At 39.0% G+C, this 22,084-nt stretch overlaps 1 protein-coding gene across 1 annotated transcript in view; it reads left to right on the forward strand.

The window, feature by feature from the left end:
• LOC136866796 (uncharacterized) overlaps positions 1-22,084 on the forward strand; it is a 382,310-nt gene that overhangs the window by 311,175 nt on the left and 49,051 nt on the right. Inside the window, exons 22-23 of the mRNA XM_068226847.1 lie at positions 4,172-4,322; positions 4,431-4,571. Of these exons, the coding sequence (XP_068082948.1) occupies positions 4,172-4,322; positions 4,431-4,571 (292 nt within the window). The remainder of the gene's footprint in view (positions 1-4,171; positions 4,323-4,430; positions 4,572-22,084) is intronic.

Here is a 22,084-nt window from a genome sequence, read left to right on the forward strand (position 1 = left end):
TCGACCCCAGTCTGGGTCATCATCAGCCGATTATAACTCAAAAAACAATGCATAAGTAAGAAAGAAGGTAATGGTCAAGTCCACACAATATCAGTTGAAGAGGCGATATAAAAATGACAGGGGTAGGCACTGTAAAATTCAGTTATAATCGGCTGATGATGACCCAGACTGGGCTCGAAACCGGTACCGTTTCCACTTTTAATTAAATAAGAATGTAATCTCTACATCTCTTATTTACTTGTATTGAATAGGTTGGACTACCATATTTATTATTTCAATTTAACTGTGATACTTTTCAATACGGAACAATGAAATTTTTATCTACAAATGTATCTCTCGTAAAATACTTTTTCTATTTTGTTCTCCTTCAATAAACCAACAGATTTGTCTTTAAAAAATGAATTATTATTGTTTAAATTCTGGCGTCAAAAATAACATTCAACCATAAAAACTGCATAACTCTTGGAGTGATACAGACAGGATTCAAAGTGTCTGGCTCCATGGTTATTTAGTTAGCATGTTGGCCTTTGGTTCAAAGGGCCCCAGGTTCAATTCGCGGCTGAGCCCTTAAATAGTGAATAGAAAAGAAAAATCATAAACAAGGAAAGAATCAGAAAATAAGAATACATCAGTAATTTAAGTTGTTTTGGAAAGAATATCAGGTATGAACCAAATTTATGCAAACACACAGCTCAAGGCCACTACAAGCATGTATCAGTGCAGCAGAATGTGTATAGGAGTCATACGGTTTGACCATACAACTGGAAGTGAGTGACCAAGCCATCTTACACCTCCTGCTCTCCTGTTCCTAACGAGCCTTAGTTCCCTCACTTCCAGAATTCAAGCAGGCCTGTGAACCAGTTTCATTTTCATAGTTCTTGAAACTGGGGTCAAAACCGTTGAATTGCAGGTAGGAAGTGGATTTATGCAATAGAGCTCAAGAAACTGACAAATCTCTATTACCAACAGAATAACAGTTTAAAAAAAAGTCATTATGCTGACCACACGTTGTTTCATGAGATGCAGGCTGGGAAGCGGTCACTTGTTTGGGTGAGCAGACCTGCACATACCCTGTTGCATTATACCCAGGTTAAAGCACAACAGCCTGGGCTAGCCACCAAGCAAGAGTTGTCGACTTACCATCTCCCGAATATAAGGTAACAGGTACACAGCCAGCAAACTCTGAAAGTCGTAAGACTCCATGTTCCCAAATAATAGGTAGAATTCATCAACACATCACAACTCCCTTACTCTGTACAGCAGACCTTGCATTTGTTTTTGGTTGTAAAGGAGCAAGCCACCTCAGACCTCCTGATTCACTGTTACTAATGTTCTACCTCCAAATTTCAGGTGGACCATGCTGTGTCATCATAAAACCAACAACCTCACGTAGATCTAATCACTGGATAGGAAAAAGCGAATGTGTGTCAATCCTTGATGTCCTGATTAACAGCTGAGAAGATTCGACATGCACAAGTCACCTTGTAGTCTGCAGGCTCCCAGGCAGTAAAACTAGTATCCCCATTCTGTCGTAACAAGCAACTGAGATGAGTTCCAGGGACTATCATTTTGAGAGTGTGCGTTGGTGACCACAGGATCCTTAACTGAGCTTAACTTTGCTCTTTCTTACTTACTCACTCACTTCTCCTGGACCCCTCATCCCTCCTCTGGTTAGCTCTTGTTCACTTCCAACTCCAACAGTATTTATTAGGTTTGCAAGGTGTAGACAGAGACTCCAAACCCTGCCCTCTCTTCATAATAGGGTAAAGAGGTTTTGTCATGCTGAACACATAACACCAGGTAATCTGCAGACACTTATGCAGGCTGGGTACAGGCCCCATATTTGAGAGAAAGCACAGCGCCTATACTTTTCACCAAGCAAGGAGTTGATGACTGTTAGCTACACAGCCCCCGAACTCCGAGGATTTTCTCTACAACGGGGTCCTAAACCTCCATGTCTCGAATTTAATCTAACAGCTACACTGCCTGACCCTAAGGGTTGCCAACTGCTTAAATCTAACCTCCCTTCTCATGAACAACTATACAGAACTCCTGCCTTCCCCCCCACCCCCCAACCAGTGTTGCCCCATAGAGGTAACACAGAGGTATGAGACGGTAACAGTAGACAAGAACCTCACTGCATAAATACACTGCATACTGCTGGTGTCTATTGTTAATATAAATAACCAAATCATTCCACCACCAGACTCCCCCCCCCACTATATAATCGCCACCTCTTCCAACATATCCCCACCATAACAGCGGGTATATAAAAGAGTGAACGAGTTCAGTTCATTGTAAACTGTTAACTGTAGCATTCAGCAGTTCTCCAGAGGAGAACTGCTGAATGCTCACTTATCTTAGGAGAGGGGTAGGGTGGTCTTAACTTCACCCATCCCCTAAAGCCAATAATCCCTGTGACAGGTTTTAAGTAGACTGGTCCAGTCTTAGGAGAGGGATGAGGTTGTCTTAGCCTCATCCAGGGGGTCAACACCCTCCTCCTAAAGCCAGTGACCCCCCACCCCCCTGTAACAGGCCGGTCTGACACAAGTACCAGTACTGATGATGTCATCTCCAAGGTCAATGACCTTAACGGAACTTCTGTTTCCGGGGTCAAAATGGCCTTGGCGTTGACCTTATGAATATTAATGATATAACTGTACTTGGTCGAGAACCGGTGGTAAAAATGAAATGGCGTATGGCTTTTAGTGCCGGGAGTGTCCAAAGACATGTTCGGCTCGCCAGGACCAGGTCTTTTGATTTGACTCCCATAGGTGACCTGCAAGCCTTGATGATGATGAAGACAACACATACACCCAGCCCTCGGGCCAGCGAAATTAACCAGTTAAGGTTAAAATTCCCGACCCTGCTGGGAATTGAACCCAGGACCCATGTGACCAAAGGCCAGCATGCTAACCATTTAGCCATGGAGCCAGAAGACCGGTGGTAGTTCTTTACTAACTGTTAGACAGAATCCTTAATGTAAAGCTAACAGAACTTAGAGATTTCCCTACGGTATTTTTTAAATGTGGCAATATGGCATCTTAACTTTTCATCTACATGGACACCTAAAAATGTTGTGGTCAGAGTCTTTTCAATTGCATTTTCATTTAATGTAAGGTTCTAATTTTTAGCAGTTTTGTCATGATAGTTTGAAGCCTTGAATTCCATGAATTGAGCCTTTTTGAAATTCATTGTCTGTTTTTACTTAACCATGAATCTAATCAAGACAGGACTGCATTTGATGTAATTTCTGCAGCTGCAGGAACAGGATTATTAACAATCATTTTTGTGTCATCAGCATACAGAACTACAGTTTTTACTTGAATATTGTGAGGAAGGTCATTCACGTAGCTTAAGAAAAGAAAAGGTCCAAAAATACTATCCTGCAGTACATGTAAGTCTATGTTTTTCATGTGAGAGTGATAAACCTTGTTATGTGAAATTTCAACAAACTGGGATGATCTAAACCAGTCATTAACAATTCCTCTAATCCCAATCTGATATATTTTATGCAATAATATTTTATGATCAACTGTATCAAATGCCATTAAAAGATCTAGAAATAGACCTATCACCCTTCATCATTATCAAGAGCATTTACGACTAACTAAGTAAGATGTGATAAAGCAGACAAAGTACTTGTGCCAGCTCTAAACCCATTTGGTCACATATCTCCTTTTATTCTACCAGTCTGTCATTCACTCATTCCCTCACTTCCTTTTGCTCTACCAGTCTGCTATTCACTCATTCTCCCCATGTACACATACATGCAACAGTTCCTTTAAATGTACAACTTAACTTTTGGAAGAGGCAAGTTCTTGGTATCTCCTGACAGTGAGTTCCATACCTTTATGAAACACCAATCAAAATCCTTCTGGAAGACAGTGTTATGGGAAAAAGGTGGCAAAAGGGTAATTTTTCCTCTCTGGAAGGAGCAATAAACAAGTGATAGATGTTGAAAGGGATCAATATCTATAGATGAGGGAATGGATTTCCGGAGGAAGATCATGTCTGTCTGTCTGATTATTGGTTCACTGGAAAGTAACTGTATTGGATGGGAGAGGGAGATACGGTTAATTACTACAGTAACTTGATAGTCTCATGGGTATAATATGTCATGTAAGTGAACCAAGCTCTGTTGATATTCTCAATTGCCTTTCTTTCACAGGACTGGGTGATTATTTTGCCTTGTTGTTGGGAAAAAATGGGAACGAAATTCTGTTAATGCACCAGAAATCTGGGAAGGTCACCTACCTAAGTGCTGTCAGATTAACAACTCCTGTTTTGGATGAGAAGAATTGGACAAGGATTATAATTTTGTATGTAACATTGAACATAATATTTTTATATTTCATTACAGTAGATCAGATTGCTACTCCTGGTATGTGTGTGAGCTGTTAGTGAATTATGCACCATAATTGTTCAAGGATTGTTCAAGTGAATAATACAGACAAAGTTGGCAACACTGCAAATAACGAACAGGATAGCCAAGAGTTGGCAACAATGCATGGTTTGGTGTGTGTAACAACAGCTCCTAATGTGGTCAGCCTGAGACATGCATCCCCTAAGTAGATGAAAAAGTTGAAGAACATTTGTGTACAATAGGTGTGATTCAATTCTTGAGCAAAGTTGGTGCTTTAGACTAAGAAAACTGGTACAAAGTGTGCTTGTGTTCCATGGTAATGCACATCAATATGCTGCCAATGCAACAATGGACAGTTGACACTGGTCTTATGGATCACTTGCCTTGCAGCCAAGATCTCTCGCCTTGTGATAGTCACGTCTTTGGTATGTGCAAGCAAGCCCTGAAGAATAAGCATTTCCTGGTACTGTGGAAGACTGGTTCAACTAACAACCAGCATTCTTTGCTGTGGAGGGTATAGAAAATTGCTCAACATTGGGACAGGTGCCTGAACAGTGGGGGGGTTATTATCTGTAGATACTCTCAAATAGTCGTCAGTGTGTTGTAGTACTGTAATGATAAAGAGACCGGGCGAGTTGGCCTTGCGGTTAGAGGTGCGCGGCTGTGATCTTGCATCCGGGAGATAGTGGGTTCGAATCCCACTGTCGGCAGCCCTGAAGATGGTTTTCTGTGGTTTCCCATTTTCACACCAAGCAAATGCTGGGGCTGTACCTTAATTAAGGCCACAGCCGCTTTCTTCCAACTCCTAGGTTTTTCCTATCCCATCATTGCCATAAGACCTATCTGTGTCGGTGCGACATAAAGCCACTAGCAAAAAATTATAAAGAGCAGTGGAGGACAGGAAGCACAGCAGTGATGTCACTTCACTCCACTGTACATGCTCGCAGTAAAGACGAGTTAAGCCGTGCAATGTCTTCACGCTTTGCACTGCTTTCTTGCAGGCGCAGGGGAAGGTTCGAGGCATGTGGGATACAGTGATGAAGGAGAAACAGAAAACAGATCTGGTGTTAATAACAGAACTAACATCTTGGATGGTGGTGGTGGTGATTATTATTTTAAGAGGAAGTACAACTAGGCAAACATCCTCTGACATCTTTGATATTGTAATGTTAATGCTGACTCTTTGAATTACACCATTAGTCACAGATTATAAACAAATTTTAGCTCTATTTTATGAGAAAATATATAAGGTTCTAGTTTATGTGAAGGACAGTCATGTTATAACATAAAAGGAACAGAACATTGTATAATTTTCTCTGCAATTTAAAAGAGCCATACAGAACAATTACATGGACATTTTCCTGCATTTTCTGTTTTGGTTTTCTTTAATTAGTATGTCAGTGTTGGGACGTAATGTCTGGGCAATTTATAATTGAACACTGCATGTACTTAGGGATTTGGAATCGGCAAGTTTTATAACAGAAAATAATTATTCGCACACATATGTCGAACTGAACATACATAATATTATGCAGCAAAGGCATACAACCTCAAGTTTGGGGGACATCCTTGTAAAAATCAGCCAAGTCCTTCATGTGTTTGTATTTGTCCTTCAACAAATCATCACAGTGTAAATTAAACAGATCCATTTGGTACCTGGTAGGAACCTTGTTGACATCTACTGATAGAGGGTTGCAAAGAGCCGAAACATTCTGCATTTCATGTTACCTCGACTCAAACTGGTGAAGAAAATTTTGTAGAATTTGCATATATTCTTCAGAGAGTCTAATATCAGGAGCACGTATGTTATTGTCATTGACAGAGTTATAGCTGATTAAACTCTCCTGTTCCATACTCACAGTGCCACTTGTCTAGGCAACATTATATTTCTCAGCTGACACTGCACGAACTGACAGGCTTGCTCTTTGTTCCAATATGTCATACCATCTGAAACTGTCTTCCTCTGATATAGTGTATGATATCCAATATATGAAATGTCTGTTTCTAGACACTAGTTTGAATTTCATTTCAACAACCTTTATACATGACAAGGGCAATTTTAATAAATATTTATACTGTTAACTAATATCAGGCATATTTTCCTTCCATTTGACATATATGCTGTGATGCTGCAATTATTCATTTTTCAATGTTCTCTTAGAATTTCACTTTATCTATCAAGCAGGAGAGACAGAGACTTACAGTGTAGGCATGCATTAATAGAGTACACATAAAAGAAAGACAAGGATCCAAAATTTTTGTTTGCAGGTTTCATCAGTAGAGGATAGAGTAAGAACAGTGGTGATCGTTGTTGATAAATAGATGCTGTTGTCTAGGAGATGGGTGGAAAACGAGAGTGGTTATCTGATGTATATTAAGGCTGGATGCTTCCTTAGATTTGAGCACCAGTTGATTTTCAACTAAGGCAAGAGGTTGGGAAGATGGGAGTAAATGTTTAAAGACTTTAACTGTGAAACAATAATCAAATGTGATTTTATGGAGTCAGGTATGAATAGGGAAAGGAAAATCCATGTTACAGTTTTTGCAGGAACTGCAGTGGACACATCTTTGTTTGGATATATTTTTGCTAATGAAATGAAATGGCATATGGCTTTTAGTGCCGGGAGTGTCCAAAAACATGTTCGGCTCGCCAGGAGCAGATCTTTTGATTTGACTCCCGTAGGTGACCTGCGCATCGCGATGAGGATAAAATGATGATGAAGACGACACATACACCCAGTCCCCATGCCAGAGAAATTTACCAATGATGGTTAAAATTCCCGACCTTGCCGGGAATCGAAACCGGGACCCCTGTGACCAAAGGCCAGCACGCTAACCATTTAGCCAAGGAGTCAGACATTGTTGCTAATTAAGCCACAGTAGTAAACTGTGCAGAGTCGGCATTGAGGCTGATAGATGATGTTAGATGAAGTACAGCTATGATGACCTTGTATGAGGTCAGTCTTGTTGGTGATGCTGCTGGTGTAAGTGGTGCTGGGTATACAAGCAAGTTTTGCAGTGGTTGTAATCACAGGGAAAAGAACCAGAACTGGGTGGAACTTGGTGTAATTCTTAGCAAGTGAGAATGTTACTGAGATTTAGTCAGTGCCTGATTTTAAGTTAAATTTCTGTGCATGATTACTTCTTGATCTGTCATAGAAATATCATTACTCCAACCAGCAATTTAGATTACCAGTATAAACAATTTCATAACCAAGTTTCCTAATCTTTATCTGTAATAAACTTGGGTGGCTGAGATTAAGTGATTCAACCTCAGGCTTTTGGAAATTATTCTGAGTGTATTATTTAATTATTTAATCATAGTAGATTGTGAGCTAAGACTAAAGTATCCTCAACATCAGTTATCGAATTCCAATATGCAGACAAAAATGTTGCTCTGACCAATACAGAGGATGACTCACTACAATGAACGCACTGAACCAAACATACATAGTGGAATCCAGTGTTGGATGTGCTAGTGAATGGTCAGCAGTTGATGGTGCTCTGTCTTTTAGTAGTGAAAAGGTAGTTCTTACATAGCATAATAGAAAAATGTGGTATGTGAGTGATCTAGTTAGTGGAATAAATAATTTGTGTTTGGCGTTTGTAGGAAGTAATCAAAATTAGTGTTTATTTTTTTAAATTTAATGTTGAGTAGTTCTTTTGATGTTTGGTAGATTACATACTGTAAGTTACATAGGTTAGTTTTACTTTCTTTTGTATGTGGGTTAGGGGAAATAGAAAATAATATTCCATTTTTGTCTGTTTTGTTTAAATATCTGTAGTTTTGTTGGTAGGATATCTATACCTAGGTTATTATATGGAGCTGTACCTTCAGCAGTTTCTACACTTATATTCATGTTGGTACTAGACATGATATTTCGTATAGCACTTTAAGGTCCATTGCACATATCAAGAAGGAACAATTTCTTTAAATAAACAATACAATACCTTGGCATTGTAAATTTAGTTAAAGATAAGAATAAGACTTCAAGAGAATATACAGTATTTCACTGACAAGAATGCATTGTTGGTGATTCTTGCTGCTCTTCATATTAAAATATTTGACCGTTGGCATACACTCAAAAAGTCAGACGATTTGTATATTTTTATATTTGTAGTTGTATATTCTTTAGTTCAAGTCTCTGGCATAGTTTCAAGAGAATTTATTAATTTATAACTGTTAGGTTCTTCAGTCTATCAAAACTAATGTATAAAGAAATTTAGAAACTACCTGGAAAAAGAAAACATATGATAGTAGAGTGGTGGTGGTGGTGATTATTGTTTTAAGAGGAAGTACAAGGCAACCATTCTGTATACAACACTAATCAGAGAGAAAAGAATGGAAGGGATCCGGCACTCGAAAAATGAGGGTATCGACCATAGGAAGACAAGGACCACGAAGGGCATGAAAATGAAGGACTCCCTAGGCCTCGAGTGCTCTAATACCGTCAGGGTCAGAAATGAGTTGACCACGGGTGGTCGGATAGGATAGATGAAAGTGAGGAGCGTGGCACAAGTAAATGGAAGCAATGTCAGGACTCAGCTGAGGGCCCCGTAGTCGCCAACCCACGCTCCCAAGTTCAGAGCCCCTGGGGCCGCTTTTAGTAGCCTCTTACGACAGGCAGGGGACACCGTGGGTATTATTCTACTGCCCTCACCCACAGGGAGAAATATGATAGCAGAGTTAAACCTGATAAAGAAATACTTAATCAATCAAGCAATGCTCTGCATTTAGGGCTGTTGCCCAGGTGACAGATTCCCTATCAGTAGTTTATCTAGCCCATGGGTTCCGAACTTGGGGGTAATTACCCCTGCGGGGGTAAAACAGCTATTCTGCATTGGTAATATTTATGGTAATTTTTGGTATGTGGATAATAGAATGACAGATCAGCGCCACATAGCTTGCGCTCTCTCATGCTGCATGTAGACCTACACTAATAAAAAGCGGGGTGATGTGTGTAGGTAGGTAGCCTCTGACCGTGTTCTATCACCGTGCCCACTTTCCCGCATGCAGACAGGGACGAGGGTGCACGGAGATGGACAAGGATGACTCCGTTTCAATTTACCCAAGCACTAACTTGCACGTTTCATTTGTTTTGCATTGTACTTAGTATCAAGCTGTACAAGTGTACACACTGTTCTAAATGATCCTACACCCTGTTCTAAAAGATATCTATGTATTATTTGTAGGTAAGTGCAACAATAATAATTTTCACTTCTTTTGATGTGTTTTTTTCAATAATGTTATTAATAAACCAATTATTTTGCATCATGAGAGGTTATTTTCATGCAACATTGTGAATGCAAACTCGTGTCCTCATTCCGAGGTGGTGCAGCTCTTTTCAGGCACACCCCCATTGGAGGTGAGCTGCATGTACCATTTTAACCACATATCAATCCTCCTGCCATTCTTAAATTTCTGACAGTACTGGGAATTGAACCCGGGCCCCCGAGGACGGCAGCTAATAACACTAACCATTACGCTACGGAGGCGGACACATAGTGAATGATAGAATAAAAGTCATTAGCCAGTAGTAAGTAGTTCATGAATTTTTGTATTGTCCGTTCATTTCATAACAGTGTTTAACGATTGTATTAAGTGAGATAGCTTCTACATCCAGAAAAATGCACTTGTATAAAGAAGCATTTCTACAATGGGATTTGACGAATCTTGTTGACAGGACTATAGAAAAGCCTCAGTGTGTTATATGTAATAAAGTTCTTAACTGAGCAAATTGAAAGAACATTTCAAGAAAGTTTACGAGGAGTTCTCAGGTAAATACATTGAGTTGTTTTTTTTTTAAAGAGAAAAGAGTGTTCTGAAGTCTTCAAAATTGGATTCCATAGGAAACATATAAAAGGCAACCGAGTCATTCTTTAAGCTTTGTATCAAATTGCTTATCGCATTGTTAAGAACAATAATCCGCACACTATAGGAGAGGAACTCATCAAACCTTGTTTGTGTGATGCAGTGTCGCTCTTTATTGGTGAGCAACACATTGCTAAGATTAATCAAATATCTTTCTCCAATACAACAGTTCAAAGTCGTATTTTAGTGATGAGCAACAACATTTTGGTAATCGTTAATTCTGAAATTAAAGAAATTACTATGTTTTTGCTGTAATTGGATGAGTCAACCAATATAGCTTCGCGTTTGCAATTACTGGTATTTAGTCGGTGCATTAAAGATGACCGTGCAAAAGAGGAATACTTGTTCTACGAGTCTTTGCCCACCACTACTCATGGCAAAGATGTATTCAAAACGCTAAAATTGTTTATTGAGAAAAAAGGACTGGACCGGTCAAAGCTAGTTGGCATTTGGGCATGATGGTATTCTGGATGTCAAGCACTCATGAAACAAGTGGCTCCTCAAGTTTTATCTTCTCACTGCATGATACATCATTATGCTTTGGCCGTTAAGATGATTCCTTCAGATTTACTCTAAGCACATTGAGAGACGTAGTAAAATTGTGAATCATATCTGTGGCAGCGCTACGAATTCCAGATTATTCAAAGTTTTGTGCAATGAAGTTGGTGCCGAATATAATGGTCTTTTGTACCACACAGAGGTACACTGGTTGTCGAGACAGAAAGTTTTAAAAAGGGTTTATGAGCTCCATGAAGAAATAGGATTGTTTCTCGAAAACCAGACAACACGAAAAGAAGCTTGTCTCCGAATTGGAGCTGTGCAAAATGACATTTAGACTTGCTCAAACTCATTTACAAGATACTTCCCAGAAAATTCACTACCCTTGTTACAAGAGCAGCCTGTGTATGAGCAATTCTCTTTTAGAAATGTCAGCTCGAATGAAGTTAACCGTGTGATATACGCTATAACATCTAATGCCACAGGTAATGATGACATTCCTATATCGCTTATTAAGGATATTTTAGGAGCTGTTCTGCCAATACTAACTCATATATTTAACTACTGCCTGACAAACAGAGTTTTCCCAGATGTTTGGAAAGATGCACTAATTAGACCCATCCCGAAGAGCTCCAAGTTGGATTCTCCTTCAGATTATCGTCCAGTATCCATTCTACCACCCTTATCCAAGGTGCTTGAACGTCTAGTTCATACACAAGTTACTGAATACCTTACCAAGCATTCCCTCTTGAATCCCTTTCAATCCGGCTTCAGGAAAGGACATAGCACTGCAACAGCTTTACTACGAGTGACAGATGATATCAGACGTGCAATGGACCAACGGGACGTGACTGTATTGACATTATTAGATCTCAGTAGTGCCTTCGACACTGTTAATCCTCAGTTACTACTGCAGAAACTTCGAGAGCTAAATTTTAACAGTGTATCACTTCGTTTCTTTTTATCTTATCTTGAAAATCGCCGGCAACGTGTAACAGTTGGAAATTTGAGTTCAGGATGGCAAAGGAAGACCCTCGGCGTCCCTCAGGGGTCGGTTCTTGGACCACTGCTATTTATCATCCAAATGAATGATATATCAAAAGCTCTTAAATTCTGCAAATTGCAAGTGTACGCGGATGATATACAGATTTACTATCTTTCAAAACCGAGTGATATTGATACTGCAATTACTAAAATAAATTCTGACCTTCAACATCTTAGTGACTGTGCAAATAAAAACAGTTTATTAATGAATCCAAATAAGACTCAAGTTATTATTATCGGTACCAGTAAAAACCTTTATTCCCTCAAGCAACAGAACATCCCCCCAATAATTTTAAACAATAAAATCATACCCTACTCTACTTCAGTGACCAACTTAGGAATTATCATGACTGAGACTCTAAACTGGACTCAACAGGTGATAAGCACATGCAATAAAGTACATAAAAGCTTATATCCCCTGAAACGGTTCACTAATATATTCTCTGTTCGACTTAAAGTACAAATAATTCGCTCTCTTATACTACCTATATTTGACTACTGTGACACTGTGTTGACTGGAATAACCTGGGACAGTAACAAGAAACTGGACTGGAGCCTGAACAGCTGCATAAGATATATCTTTAATCTGCGATATGATGCTCATATATCACCTTATTATAAGGAGCTGTCGTGGCTTCGAGTGCACCAGCGCCGTGAACTTCACATGCTATCGCTTCTGCACAAAGTTCTTTCCACTAATACTCCTGACTATCTGTCTTCATCTTTTTCTTACCTCTCGTCCTATCATGAACACAATACAAGATCTGGTTCCTCTCTTGCCATACCTATAAACTGTACTGCTGTGTACAACCGCTCCTTCATAATCTCTGTGTCTAGGTCATGGAATTCGCTACCTGCGAACATTAGAGAAAATCCTTCTCATCGCAAGTTTAAAGTGGCTTGCCGGGAGCATTTGCTGGGTAGATCCTGCTGACTTGCTGGATAATTGTTGAGTGAATGAAGGAATGAATGGGATGAATGAATGGATTACTGCAGTTAAATAATTTAAGTGTACGTTATTTTGTGTATTTTAAAATTAAGGATTCTTTCATTATTATTATTATTATTATTATTATTATTGCTATTAGTATTATTTGTTTTATTTGTATTCGAAATTATAAGTTATGTATATGTATACTCATCTAGTGGTTAAGTGTAAGAGAGGGCCTTGAGCCCTAACTTCGCCACCAATAAAGGCATTATCTATCTATCTATCTATCTATCTCAGTCTAGACTTGTTCAGAGCTCCCTGCTCAAGCACTGTCTTCAGTGAGTGTTTGGAAGGTCCAAACTCTAAAAGCTGCTCAGCTTCACTGAACAAATGAATCTATCCAATTGCCCATGTTGTGTGATCACAATCAACACAAATAAGTCTGGACAGATTGAGCGGCTAGGATACTCAGAAATTCAAGTGACAGACTCGTGGTACACTCTTGCCATAAGCATTGGTTCTCCAAATACGTTCCTTGTACAGCCACTGCATATAACACACACAAGAAACATGCATGAAGCAGAAATACAGCAACAACTCACAGTTTGAGCACCCACTAAATGACTGAACAACTGAGTGGACTGGTATAATGAGCCTGCTATCAAGTTTCAAGCATGAGTTGACTCTTAACTGCTCACTGTTCCAATATCACCCATTTCAACTCAGCAGCAATGAGTCTGATTCAAGTCTGTTCAGATTCGTTCAATTATGAGTCTTCAACATTTTTACCATACCGGCTATCATAACATTCATGAATTCATGGCTAAGTCCATATCAGTGCTGAACCACAAGAAAATGAGCAAACAGAATTTAATGAAAATTGGTGTGTTGCTTGTTGTTTAAAGGGTGCACTACAGTTTAGGCTATAAATCATTTTATTCACACTGGATAAATATTAATTTAGGGAAAAGTGCCTAAAGTTGAATTTTAGAATACCTATGTTATTGCTCCTATCGAAAAGTACTATATAATGTAAGGTATAGAGAATGTAATTTCCTATCATTTGTCTTATACAGTTTTACCGTTCTGACTATAATAATAGAATTCATGAATTCACATTTTTGTTGCTCAGTCCATATTGTGACGTGTGCTGCAAGAGTTTATATACTTAGACTTCTTCAAGTAAAGTCTTTATCATTTAAAATTATATACAATTTATTACACGTCATAATTCTCATGTTAGGTCCATATTGAAATGTACGTAAATACAAAGTATGTTACAAGTGTTTTTTTTTTTAATATCCACCTATTCAATACAAAGAGATCATTTTTAGAAATTAAGTATTATTATAAAACGTTAAGGGACATGTTTCGCCCATATTAAGGGCATCATCAGCCTCAAACTCAAACCTGTATGGTGAAAAATCAGGATCCTGATTGTTCTTACAAGTCATAAAAAGAGGATATCAATGTATGTTTTGTCTAAACTTAAAAAATATTAGAATGTCCTTGGTTAAAATCATAGTATCAAGATGCATGTCATAAGTTCACACGATTATACTTTCCGGAGCGTTGAGTCGATGCGCCCAAACTACTTAAAGAAGACTGTTATCTTATCGTAACACATTTGACTTTCACTCCTTCAGCCATTAAATAAGACTATAGGCAGCTGAACAGCCACTTAAGAAGATTGTTGTCTTATCTTAACATACGAAATTAACATCTTTAACAGTCTATCAGCTTTACTTTTTCTTATCCTCTAACAGGAGTATTCAAGGAAACACATTTCTGTTTCATTATAAAGATTGAGCTGTTTATTGCTCTACCCCCAGCAGGTTTTATTTGAGGCTGATGATGCCCTTAATATGGGCGAAACATGTCCCTTAATATTTTATAATTATATTTAATTTCTAAAAAGGATCTCTTTGTATTGAATAGGTGGATATTAAAAAAAATAACACTTTTAACATACTTTGTATTTATAAATTTATTGTCAAACATTTTGGTACATGCTGTACCGCATGAACCGATTTTCTGGGATTTGCACATTCGAGATCTTTCCAAGGACAAGACAAGAAGCATCAAATAAAAATGTTTAAATTTGATTGGGTTAGATTAATCAGAAGAAAACTCCTGTGCGCTCATTGGTCATTAATTTTGCTGTGGCATTTCCGGTTGCACAATCCAGCACGAGCTACCTTCGGGAAGCGCGTTGCAGGGTGGTTGGATTTCTGTCTTTGGCTTGGCATCATGTAGAGCAGACGGCTTGTCCAGGAGCTCTGCACTCCAAGGAAGCTCTGGCTTCTCTTGGGGTAAGCACATCTTAATTTCCTAATGTAACTTAACTTTATTTCATTTCACCCTTCTTAATTTGTCACAGGAGTTTTCCTGTGGATTCTTCTGCAAGTAAACAAATGTGAATTTCTGATGGTGTAAAGAAGGCTTTACATCCATGTCCACTTTGCTATGAGGCAAGTCTTTTATAACATTTTCGTAACCTAAAATTAATTTGTCATTAAACTTGGCCTCAGTAGTTCTGTTTCCTTTTATTTTCTTTTGACCTGTATTTTTGGTGAAGGTGGTCGCTTCACATTAAGGGTATTTTCACTTGAAGTTTTAGTACCGACAAGATTATAGGACTGCAACTTAATTACTTCGGAGTTTCCTTTTTCTATTTAGTATTTTATGTTAATTAAAGTGTTCACCTTTTATTTTATGTTAAAAGTTCATTATTCTGTTTATACTACAACTTCAGTGTTTGCTTTCCTATTTGGGTATTTTATGTTAATTAAAGTGTTCACCTTTTACTTTGATCTGTGTTTATAATAAATCTTTAGGATAAGTAGATATAACTAAATTATTCTTGTTTGAAGTTTTGGCCACAAAAGTCCTTCGATTTCACAACATTGTAGCGTTCCTTCTGCCTTCCCCATCCTGCCATTAGTTTCCGTGTATTTTACCTTGTTTAATTTTGATTTTACGAGATGATTTTTTTTTTTTACTATTCTTAAATTGTATTTAATGTTTCCAAATTAACCCGCTACACATATCAATAATACCAATATAAATGGTCCGTTATTGGACATTATAAATTTTCCAGCTAACTCATTCCTGGTTGCCAGCGTTTCGCCCTCGTGTGCTAGGTTGGGCTCGTCAGTTGGTACCTAGCACACCTACCAAGACGCATGGCTAGTGCATACCGTGGAGGCCACTGCGTAGGCTACTTGAAGCCACCGGCAGTGCCAATGCACTATGAGAGACCTTGTCTCACTACCAAAAAAAAGATGACTGCTTGGCCATCAGATGATATAGATATTGATTCCCATAGGGAATATGAAATGTTTGTCCCGAATGAGTAAATTCGTTATTGGACATTATAAATTTTCCAGCTAACTCATTCCTGGTTGCCAGCGTTTAGCCCTCATGTGCTAGGTTGGGCTCGTCAGTTGGTACCTAGCACACCTACCAAGATGCATGGCTAGTGCAGCTGGAAAATTTATAATGTCCAATAACGGACCATTTATATTGGTATTTTAAATTTACTCATTCAGGACAAATATTTCAGATTCCCTATGGGAATCAATATCATCTGATGGCCAAGCAGGCATCTTTTTTTTGGTAGTGAGACGAGGTCTCTCATAGTGCATTGGCACTGCTGGTGGCTTCAAGTAGCCTATGCAATGGCCTCCACGGTATGCACTAGCCATGCATCTTGGTAGTTGTGCTAGGTACCAACTGACGAGCCCAACCTAGCACACGAGGGCGAAACGCTGGCAACCAGGAATGAGTTAGCTGGAATATATTGGTATTATAAATTTACTCATTCGGGACAAATATTTCAGATTCCCTACGGGAATCAATATCTATATCACACATATCAATGCCAAGCATTGCTAACATGGAAATATTCTTCAATCGTGTTAACTGGTGATGGTTATGTTATGACTGTCTTAAGGTTATTGGTCCATATCAAATTGTGAAGATGATTAGAAAAAATGAGAAAATATCATAAAGGAACGATCGCTTGAGGAATATTACAAAAGGGACTCGTGAAAGAAGGACTTCCTTTACATTAGATGCCCTAATATCACAGTCTTTGAAGAAAACTAAATGTGAAGGCCTACAATATCGAAAGCACATAAAATTGATCAACAATAACATTAAATGGACTATTGTTAATTGTGATGAGCTTTGTCTCTTCTGCTGCCATTCATAACTTTGCACATACTACAGCTAGTAAGAAATATTTTTTAAACATTCTACCAATAGAACAAAGCATTCCTCCATTACTGCTCAAAGTACACGGTCTAAATTTCAAGGTTGGTCGCTTCAACATCCTAGATGTTAAATAATATCAGATTTTGAAACATTCCAATTCAACTGTAGAGGGAGTGAATGAGTGTTAGATCTGAAAATAAATAATAATTCCCCCAAAATTATTTGACATACGAACTGAGGTTGTATTTTCCAGGCTCAGCCAACAGTGGACTCTCCAAAATTTATAACTTTGAAAGATAATTTCAGTTGAAAACCATTGCAAGGCACAGTTATCTTGCTAATAATATACCGGGTGGTCCACCAGCCTCTTGTAATCCAGTTTTATGCATCCTTCACATTCACTACAATTCTGAAAGACATTGTTCCCTCTCCCTAAACAGGGGTATTATAATGAGATGTGTGTTTACGGACTAGAAGACAGCAGGAATCGTGAGCACCACTATTAATTCCTTATGGGTACCTTGAATTAACCCGCAAAACAAGTAGGGCAAAGTATGCCCCATTGGAACAATAACAACATGTGATGGCAGGTAAATATATAGCTGTGCGAACTCTCCTCCTTTGAAGTAATTCACAACATAAAGTTTATTCACTGCCTTGAGATTTATTCCAGCGATGAGCTAGACAGAATGCATACCAGGAACAACACCTGTACCAAGAACGCTAACTGGATAGACTAAAACCGACGGGCATAACATTTTGGAGTGTGGAAAGACGCCTGCTGGATACTGCATCGCTGGGAAAAACATGGCCTATTCAAGATCTCGGGCCATTGCACAGGAGACGAACATCAGCCGAGTGTCTGATAAGCGGATATTGCATACCCACCAATTTTACCCGTACCATCTGCACTTACACCAGGAGCTTGATAGTCATGATTTCGATGCCGGGTGGCGTTCTGCCAATGGATCCTACAGCACGGGGACACTGATCCTGCTTTTCTAGTGACTCTCTTATTTACAGATGAAGCACGATTCTACAACAATGGAACCGTTAATTGCCATAATATGCAATACTGGAGTGTGGATAATACCCATTGGGTGTGACAGACAGCTTTTCAGGTACAGGTGGGCGTGAATGTATGGTGTGGAATCATGAGTGATCACCTCATCGGTCCCCATTTCTTTGAGGGCCATCTAACCAGCCAATGCTTTCTGTGGTTTCTCCAAGATGAACTACAGCTCATCACCGAGGCATGCCAATTTGTTTCGCCAGAGATGTTGCAATGGGCCAGACGGTCCTTACAACATCGCACGCAGTTCTGTATCGACCACGGGGGTCATCAGTTCGAGCAGGTGCTGCGTTAAACAACGTGGATAACTGAAATCCTGTTGTATGTTTCCTAGCCTCTATCAACCCAGTTCTATACCAATGGCCCTTTTCAGGGCCAAATAAACAAATCAGTCTGTGAAAAATCATCATCATCATCCTAAACCATCTCCAGTTTCCCGGGTGTGGTATATGAGCCTCCTCCATCTCATCCTGTCCTTGTACCATTCTTCCTCCACCAACTTGTCCCAATCATGACCTCTCAGCAGTACATCACTCTTAAATATCTATCCATTTCCTTCGTGGCCTTCCCACGGGTCGTCTTCCTTCTACCTTTCTGTCAAATTCCTTCCTTGCAGTTCTGTTTACTGGCATCCTCTTCATGTGACAAAACCACTTCAGTCTTGATATCTAAATCTTATTGAGGAGAGAATCATATATTCCTACTTCTTCTCTAATTTTCTCATTCCTAATCTTGTCTTTCCTGGTTTTCTGGATCATAGTGCGTAGGAATTTCATTTCAGCTGCCTGAAGTTTGGAATTATCTCTATTGGTCAGTGTTGTGGTTTCGAGACTGTATGTAAGAATTGGTGTATAATAGGACTTGTATAATGTCATTTTTGTTTTCATGGGTATTTGCTCATCCCACAACAGGTGTCTTACCTGGTGGTAAAATTGTGTTGCCTTATTGATTCGATTGTTCACCTCATGTTTTGCTAGGTTTTCATTTGATATAATGCTACCCAAGTATTTGAAAACTGGAACGCTGTCCAGTTGAGCTTCATTTAACATGACTATTGGTTCTGCTCCTTCCCCATACACTTTCATCACCACCGTCTTGGTCTTGCTGATGTTTAAACCATATTTCTTAAACTCCTCATTCCAGCTTTGTATTCTCTCTCCCAATTCCTCTTCTGAGTCACTCCAGATCGCAACATCGTCTGCAAATGTGAAGGCTTTGATATCTCCATGTTCTTTCCTTTTAATAGATTTCATTACTACATCCATTACAATAATAAATAGAAGTGGTGACAATGAGCTGCCCTGCTGCACTCCTCTTTTTGTTTCAAACCAGTCCAACAAACCACATCCTACTTGAATACAGCTTCTGTTCCCACTATACAACATTTTCACTTTGTCTATGAGGCTGTCTCGCACTTGAAGTTCTTTCATGCATTGCCAAATTCTTTCCCTTGGTACACTATCGTATGCTTTCTCAATGTCCAGAAATATTAGAAATAAAGGCTTGTTCTTCTCCCAGTATTTTTCCATTAGCATCCTAATTGCAAATATAAGGTCTGTAGTTGACCTTCCTGGTTTGAAACCATACTGCTCTTCTTCCAAAATTGGTTCAACAATATCTCTGATTCTGGTCTCTATTATTTTTTCCAATATTTTCAGGACATGAGACAGTAGTGTGATACCACGGTAATTAGTACATTTTTGTCGGCTTCCTTTCTTGAACAGAGGTATAATGATGCCCATCTTCCAGTCCTCAAGAATAGTATTTTCCTCCCATATCTTGTTGAGCAGTCTGTAGAGCCATTGGATTCCTGGAATTCCCGCTGCTTTCAGCATATCTGCACTTAGTTCATCTATGCCCACTGCCTTTCCTTTTTTCATGCTCTTAAGCGCATTTTCAACCTCAAGCCATGTAATTGGTGGTTCAGTTGTGGTTCCTCGACTTGGCTCTCCTCTATCCATTGTTATGTTTTCTGTATCTCCATTCAGCAGCTTTATGAAATAGAAATGAAATAGAATAGAAATGATGACCGTAAGGCTGATGATATACAATGTTCTGAAAGGAAACCCCAAATAAAAAAGAGACCCAAATACCGAATTGGAACTATGAACATTCTATCATTAACTGGAAAGTTAGAAGAACTGCTAGACATGATGGATAGAAGAAAAATATCAATATTGGGATTAAGTGAGACTAAATGGAAAGGGATTGGAAGTAAGACACTTCGTGGAGGTTATAAATTATACTGGAATGGACAGGAGAAAGTAGCGAAAAATGGTGTTGGATTCTTAATTAACGAAGGGACTGATGCTACAGGTGAAGTTATCTGCAAAAGTGATAGAATCATTAAAATATTCATGAAATTGGAGAACACTAAGTACACCATCATACAAGTGTATGCCCCACAGACAGGCTGCAGTGAGGAAGACAAAGAGAAATTTCGGCAAGACCTGGAAGGTACAGTCAATGAGGAAAATGTTATTATTATTGGAGATCTAAATGCGCAAGTTGGGGTAGACAGACTTGGGTACGAGAACATCATTGGTCCACATGGATTTGGACAAAGGAATCCTGAAGGAGAACAACTATTAGATCTGTGCAGAAGAAATGATCTTATAATCAAAAATACATTCTTCAAAAAAAGAGACAGTCACAGAATAACAAGGTACAGTTGGGATGGCCAGTATAGAACATTGTTTGACTACGTAATCACAAACAAAGATGGTGGCAGGTACATCACAGATGTAAAGGTCATCCCTAGTGAAAGCATGGACAGTGACCACAGATTGTTGGTAGTAGACTTCAAACATAAGACAAATGAAATGCAGAAACTTATTACGAAAAAACCAAGGGTTAAAACTTGGGAGTTGCAAGAAGTCCAAATAAAGGAAGAATACAAACTAAGGATTCAACAGAGTTTGCCAAAGTGTGAAGTAACCAGCGTTAATGAAGAGTGGAAGGCCTTCAAAGACACCTTTGTGGGAGAAGCCAAAAACCTATGTGGAGTTACAAGTTCTATCAAAAGAAAAAAGGAGACACCATGGTGGAATGATAGAGTGAAAACAGCGGTGAAAGAAAGAAACCACATAAAGAAGGCACTGGACAAGGAAAAACAAAAACAGGGACAAGAACGAAATGGACAAGAAATACAAAGATTTCAAGGAGTATACAGGAACAAGAAACTTGCTGTAAAGAACATTGTAAGGGAAGAAAAAGAGAAGAAGTGGAATGAGTTTGCAGACAAACTGGAAGAGGACAATAGAGGAAATATGATATTGCTATACAGAGTAGTGAAAAACAAGCGAAGGGATCGAGTCTGTGAAAAATACCGGTATTAATTCTACAACCTTGCCACATCCCAGGCAACTGGCTTAAAAAAAAAATACTTGCACGGGACTCGAACCTTCTAACCCTTGAGCACTGTTAACTATCATCTCCATATCCTTGTCCAATCCAGCACCATACCCAATGCAACGATACATACGGCCTTTTACAGGGTCAATTAAAGAAACCAATCCTTGGAAGCTATCAAGAATGCAACCTTACTACATCCCAGGCAACTGGCTGTTAAAAAAAAAAAGTTCTACTGTGGGATTTGAACCCCCTGCCTCAAGCACTGTCCACTATCACATATCTCCCCACTCGCTTGCCATGTGAGCATCTGCGACACTTGACCTACGGCGCCCACTTCCCACCCTATACAGTACCATGTTCCCGGTCTGAGCATCCACCTCCTGTTTTAAAGTACGTGTTCTGCGTATCTGTACTGATTTTATGGGTTCATTCGAGGTACCGATAATGAATTAATAGTGGCGCTCACAATTCTGCTCTCTTCTTGCCTGTAAACACACATCTCATTATATTATCCCGGTTTAGGGAGAGGGACCAATATCATTCAGAATTGTAGTAAATGTGAAGGGATGCATAAAACTGGATTGCAAGGGGCTGGTGGACCACTCGGTATAAGATTAGACAGTGTTGAAGAAACATGAAAATGAATTTGTATAGCCAATGTATGTTAAATACTAGAGTAACTATCATAAATTAATAGTTAAATATTGAATGTCATATGTAAATGTATGA

This window comes from Anabrus simplex, chromosome 3 (assembly GCF_040414725.1).
Source record: "Anabrus simplex isolate iqAnaSimp1 chromosome 3, ASM4041472v1, whole genome shotgun sequence".
Taxonomy (NCBI): domain Eukaryota; kingdom Metazoa; phylum Arthropoda; class Insecta; order Orthoptera; family Tettigoniidae; genus Anabrus; species Anabrus simplex.